The sequence below is a fragment of the Coregonus lavaretus genome, assembly GCF_964263955.1.
Source record: "Coregonus lavaretus genome assembly, chromosome: 1".
Classification (NCBI taxonomy): domain Eukaryota; kingdom Metazoa; phylum Chordata; class Actinopteri; order Salmoniformes; family Salmonidae; genus Coregonus; species Coregonus lavaretus.
Window position 1 is genome coordinate 50788850 of NC_139988.1, and position 7054 is coordinate 50795903.

Here is a 7054-nt window from a genome sequence, read left to right on the forward strand (position 1 = left end):
TAACGTTATGGAGTACCAAACCTGCCATAATTATAAATAAATGAATAAATAAATGTACACATACAGTAAAAAGATAAATACATTAATAAATACATAAATGCACATATAAATAAATAAATGCACACATAAATAGATAAATAAATAAATGGATGAATAAAAGCACACATAAATAGATACATACTGTAATTATTTAAATAATTAATCCCACTTTCATTCATTTTATTAATTTATATTATCTCTTCATTTATTTATTTAAGTAAACGTATGTGGGTGGTCTCTAACATCATTGGTTGATCAATGTCATGGTGCACTGCTCAATTGAACAACCTTGAAAAATGGTGTGATTATGGTGGCCCAGAGGGAAATTATCTATGGTGTGCTGTACCATGACTCTTTGTTATCACCTGAACTCTTGTGAAGTCGTCGGGCAACTTCCTCCAAATTGTTAAGAACTAACGGGTTCACCTCTGTGTCTGTTGTAGCAGCTAGCTGACCCAAGTTTTCAATGCCTCCACACAAAAAAGCAGGTAATCTGAAGAGGCATTGTTTTCAGCAGTGTTAGCCAGCACTGCCATGTCTCTGGCTACCGCTCGCCTGATTGCAGCCATACTACCAGCCAGAAGAACTTGGCTACTGTAGCTAGCTACCGGTTGTAAATCTCTCAAGTGTGTGTAGTTTGATTGTTTAATTTTTGGATCATCAGAGCCAGGCAAAAGCAATCGAGTAACAAGCCGTGACATTGATCAACCAATGGTGTGTTAGATCCCACCCACAGACGTCAAAAAAATTTACAGCGATAAACATGTCACGCGTTAACACGTTATTAACGGGTTAACTTTGACAAACCTAATAAATATATAAATGAATACAATTAATGAAAGTGGGAATAATTACATAATAGATAGATAAATAATTGAATGCATACAGATATGTAGAGAAACATTTATGAATTTAGGTCAGTATTTTTTATTTCCTTGCTCATTTATTTGTGGATTTATTTATGTATTTATGTATCTATTTATGTGTTCATTTATTTCGAATTATGGTAGGTTTGGTCCTCCATAGACGGTAGGGTAGTATGATAAACAAAATAAAATTTACATAAAGTTTTTGACATTTTTAAGTGCTAATATTAATTACATTTTAGTAGACGCTTGAGTGACTTACAGTTATTTTTATTTTTTTATTTTTTTTGTACTGGCCCCACATGGGAATCGAACCCACAACCCTGGCGTTGCAAGCGCCATGCTCTACCAACTGAGCTACACGGGACTATTAATGGACAGAAATAGATGCAAAAATGTCATTTCAGCCTCAAGTCATTAAGCTGCCATATCAGTTGATTTAGAATGGGAAGATGTACCCAAATACATTTAAATAAATAAAAATATAGAAAAAATAAGTATTTATTTCCAAAATGTCCTGCCCAAATATCACCTCAATTTAAGAACAATGCAAATGCAATGCAAATGTCCATATGCAATGCAAATGTGCTACGTTATATTTTCTACAAAGGGTAGCCTGTTGTAGGTCAATTTTGTGAGTGGAATGCTGTTAAGCTTCCATTTGTTATCACTTGATTTCACATCTTCAGGTAGGCTAGGTAGGCCTACTTGGTGATATTTGTTATCGACACAAACTTTTTTGGTTATTTAAAGCTGAGTAAATGAAAACAGAGACAAATTACCCTCTAATTCGAAGACCAATTACCCAAATAAAAGTTAGGCCAGAGAACATCTTGTCAGGGAGATTTAGACCTTTCTTTAATATGAAATGTAGCTAAATGTAGCAAAATATTTATATAATGTAAAACATAAAAAAGTATTGAGATGTTGCATTGACAGAAACAAATAACGTTATTTTTTTCCAAATGTGTCAACTGACATCGCCAGGCCACCTTTCCAGGCTATTTAGCTTAAATGTTATTTATTCTGCAGGTTGCATCATTAGCTTGCTGTAGCCTAGTATACAATTATTTGCCAAAATGAATTTAACATTACATTAATTAAATCCCAGAGAGTGATTAGAATAAACCTATTTTCAAATGTTAATATTTTTTTGTATTTTAAACCTATTTCCAGTTGGCTATATATTACGCTAGACTAGTCCTAGTCAAAAGGCTATTCTCACATTTTTACTGCACGGGCAAACAGCGATTTTCGTTAGGTAGTATGTTTTCTCATTTACAAATTAATTTAAATATATATATTCGTATATGTAAGCATCACTGAGCAATGACCATAGCACAACAACAGCATATTGAGATAAAACGAAGGTTGATCATTGTAAAATATGTATAAAACATATTTTTTAAAATAAAGTGTATTTTTACAGATGTAAAGCATGCACTATTGTTTAGCTGGAGACCTACATAAATGATATTTGCCATCAGAGAAAAACACTTAGGACCAGTTCAGATAGAGGGGACAGAGGAGAAAATCCTTATCGGATTTGAGGGAAAATTGGTGGCAATTAATCCTTTAGGATTGAAAAAGGGAAACGCCTCCTTTCGGTTCGACGGGTCCCGTTTGCTCTGATTGGTCACTGGAGGTTATCCGGGATACAACACAGGGATAAATTGTCCTCCCATATGCCTCCCGCCTCATCACCCGAGCTGCAGGGAAAATAGAAGTATAGCGCTTTACAATGACAACCATGACAGGAAGAGAGGATGGCGCTGAGGAGAAGCCCAAAGTCAAGATGCTGGCTCCAGCATTTGGGATCGATAAATCACGACTTCATGGATCTGGGTTTAGGTCTAAAGGCTTTGCCATCACGGACCTACTGGGTCTTGATACGGATCTCCAGCCTCGCCCATCCGGACTTTATGGAGTAGGAGGACACGGGGATGTTCAGAGCGCTGGGATGGGATTCCCTTTCGCTGGAGGATCCTTGCCGCTTGGTCTGGGTTTCCTGTGCAGTTTGGCGGCTCAGCAACCTCCGGGGGCCCCCTGCTTCCTACCGAGTCACATACCCCTCCTTCAGTCCAGGGCAGAGAGCCATTTCATGCAGAATTTGGAGCAACAAAGAGACGCCTACTCTGGTACAGCTCATTTCAAATGGTTGACTTTACAGTTAGGACTTTAGGGGAGCTGTCCACTTAGCAAGTATTCTCGGGGGGTGCTGAAACCTCATGTAGCTCAATTTATTTAAAATATTCAATGCATTCAAGATTGATGTAGCCTAATTTTATCTCTCAAAATTAAGATGTTGATTGAATGTTAAACCTATCCAAATGAACTTATCCCATGTTAGTCTCGCGCTAAATTTGATTAGTCTATATTCCATTTATAAGCTCTCGATTTATTTCGTTTTTCAGCACAATTATAATTTAACATGTATATTTTGGATTTTGGTTTGATTGTTTTGTCTCTAATAGACTATATGTTTCCTTTTCTTTTCAGATGAAGAATGTCTCTCTGGTGAACGAAACGATTCGAAAAACTCCGGAAACTCCCAGAAGAGAAAGAAAAGGAGGCACAGGTTGGTATGACGCAGTTTTATTGCACCCGAGCAAAAAGAGACATTGAGTAGGCTATTACATTAAATAAGTACAATGAGTGCCTTTAGGACGCCTGTTTTATCAATGCTTTCAATAAAATAAAATGAATCCATTACAGAACTGTGTTCACGTCTCATCAACTGGAGGAACTCGAAAAGGCATTCCATGAAGCACATTACCCAGACGTGTATGCCAGGGAAATGTTAGCAATGAAGACAGAATTGCCTGAGGACAGAATACAGGTATGCTATTTATAACAACATGTAGGCTACTACAAGGCTAACACGGGCATGTAAACCTACAATGGCCTTATATAGTTTAATCTGCAAAATTGTCCAAAGATCTAACATTTTGTGCCTATTTTTCAGGTATGGTTTCAGAATCGTCGGGCCAAGTGGAGGAAACGTGAGAAGTGCTGGGGACGCAGCAGTGTTATGGCAGAGTATGGGCTCTACGGTGCCATGGTCCGCCACTCCATCCCTCTGCCAGAATCAATCATCAACTCCGCCAAAAGCGGGATGATGGGCTCCTGTGCTCCCTGGCTTCTAGGTGAGCCAGCAGGTTGTTTGCTTTATTAATAATATAAGACTCAAATATGTATTTAATCACTTGAATACATAGCTGAGATGTGTTTTGTATCCGTACAATGTTTGATAGACATTCAGCCAACATATTTCATAACATAGACATAATAACGATGAAGGTCTAAGTGTTAGGCCTACATTTTCGTTTACCAATAGTCCTATAGGCCTAATGTCGATTTATTTTTGCATTATTTTGCTATAGGCTGCGCCGAGACTGATTGTTTTTTATCACTTTACGCAGGAATGCACAAGAAGTCCATGGAGATAGTAAAGAAATCCCCAGGAACGCCAGAGTCTACCCACTCGGATACTTACTCCGAGGAAACTAAAGGGAAAGACAGCGACATGTCCTGGCCAAACCGCTCTCGTGTTATAGACACTGAGGACATGGCAATAGACCTTTCCAGCACCTCTAAGCAGGACAGCAGCAAGAGCACTTTGAAATCATCGTCGCCCCATAGGGATCCCATTCGCAACAGTGATTCAGACGATGAAAGCTAAATATATGCCAATACCCGTTGCAGACAGTGAGCTTAGACATTTGCGTGGAAATTATGCTCACCTCGAAGACAATTATTTTCCAAAGATGCGCAACGTTCCCATCGGGTGTACAGTGTACTTGTCTTATTTCTTAATAATTGTATTTGAACATATGTTTTATAAAGTTGTTTGGTTTTAAATATAAGATCATATTTAATGTTTTATTCCGTGATATAGGCAACTTTTGTTTTAGTTTGTGTGTTGTTGAAATAATGTTTTAAAAATGAAGAGAGAGGACCACGGAGAAGACACATAACCTCTTCTCCTGCAGGAACGTGTTACACGATAAATCAAAATGTAAATTTCTCTAAAAACAATTAGTGAACATTTACAAACCTTAGGCCTGCATCTTATTTCATATTTTTGAGAGGTGATGGTTAGGGTGTAAGCCCCACCACCTGGATTTGGTATAAAACATAAACTAAAATACACAGATCATTATCAAATGGCACAATTATGAAGCACTTTAGTTGTGTTGATACTGAATGTCATTCAGAGGTCAATTTCACTGTAATGAAAGCAATAATAACAGCACTGTAATAACAGCAATATCAGGAAAACAGTATCTGGATAAATAAATAAAAATATTTATTTGAAATTGTGTATTTTTATTGATTTGAACGTTATTGGTTCCACAAATCTGTCTTAATTGTAGTATTTACATGGGTTAAAAAGGCAGAAGTTGATGCAGTAAGTAATTCTGGGCCTCGTTTCTCAGTTGCGATGTAAATGAAGCATTACGATGATCGTACCAAATGCATCTTTATTTACAAGCCAATGTTCTAAATATTTCCCAAACAAGCACTAAGTGCGTCAGACCATGTGTCCATACAGGATCGAAAGGAAAGCAGCGCTGATCAGCTTTCTCCATTCAAATCTTACCTTAACATTAGAATTATTCCAAAATACTGACCACGGATCAGCTCCTAGAGAAATATGACCACCTATGGCTCCAAATAGGCTATTGATTCATCTTATTCTTACCCAATAATAATGCACTAAATCACAGATTGGGCACATCATTGCGCACATGTTGTCACACATCATTAAACACATTGAGACACAAATTACAGACAGTAGCCTAGTTGCAAAATAGAACTCAATTGATTGAACATGAAATGTATTTAAATATGATTGAAATAGCCTATATAGGCCCATGTAGCCTATGTAGGCCTATCTTTTAATGCCGTCATCTCGGTTTTTATTTGAAGCATAATTTCATCCTTCACTTGTTTATAACAATTGCAAATAGGCTACTTTGGCAACTTTGTATTTAGTCAACTTATTTCTGACGTTATCGGCAGTCACAGACATAAAGATAGCCTGAACATCTTGATTCTACAATATATAGAACCTTTAATATCCAAAGAACCAAAAGTTTCTATATAGAACCCCAAATAACCATATGTTCTAAGAGTGGGTCCATTACACTCACCACTAATATCACACAGTTCTACGTTTGATTTGATTTAGTCACAAAACAGGCAGACCTGTCGCCAGACCTCAGTCTTAAGGGGGGCATATGAATGCATGGGAGGGCAGGGCAAAATTATTATTAGCCTACAGTACATATATTTAATAATAAATTCCCTCAAGTGGGGGGGGCATAAGCATTTTTGGGGGCGGGGGGCGGGCCCACCCGGGCCCACCCATAGCGACGGGTGTGAAAACAGGTATAATCAAAATACAATGTTTTGCTAATGTTGAAAATGTGTTTGTTTTTAAATAGCTCAAATAGAAGAATTGAAGATTCCAAAAACAAAATAGCACCCTGAATGAAGATTGAAAGGCACTTATGAGATTTCCTGTACATACTCTTAAAACATATTTTTAAAAGCACACATAAGATGGTGAAATACACTTAAAGTCACTAACATTTTGGTTCTCTCACCGTCTTATTCTCCCTAAGCATTTTAGGCTACAGTAAATATTTAACATCAATCACATTACATAAAGAAATACAAATTAGCTCAAGATACAGGTATCAAAAGACAATATTTTGCAAAAGTTGTAGGCTGTTTTTAAATACAATAAAACTATAAAAAAGATTCCTAAAACAAAATAGCACCCTGACCAATTTTGAAGATTGAAATGCACATCTATGAAATTTCCTGTACACACATCAAAAACAGGTAACCTTTTTACAAGCATACATAAGATGGCTAAACACAGTTAAAGTCCACCACAAAACATATCCAGTGGATAACAGTATATGTGAACACTTATACCTGTAATAAGATGTGCCATCTTTTACCAGCTATTGCATTCTCAGATTAGTGTGTCACACTTCAACCTGGTTTTTCAGGGGGTGCTGCAGCACCCTCAGCACCCATACTTCCCGCGGCTAAGCCTGCTTCCATCCATTCCCACCCCATCCCTCTGTGGTCCTCCTCTCTCTCCCAGGGGCATCACATCAAGTTCTCGCTCA

General features: G+C 37.4%; 1 protein-coding gene across 1 annotated transcript; it reads left to right on the forward strand.

The window, feature by feature from the left end:
* Nucleotides 1-2646: 2646 nt before the first annotated feature.
* Nucleotides 2647-4587, forward strand: LOC311140663 (visual system homeobox 1-like; the record flags this gene model as incomplete). The annotated part of the gene is made up of 5 exons (XM_084175830.1): nucleotides 2647-3043; nucleotides 3405-3483; nucleotides 3621-3744; nucleotides 3871-4063; nucleotides 4328-4587. 5 exons carry the CDS (start codon nucleotides 2647-2649, stop codon nucleotides 4585-4587), a joined length of 1053 nt encoding a protein of 350 aa, XP_084031956.1.
* Nucleotides 4588-7054: the final 2467 nt, after the last annotated feature.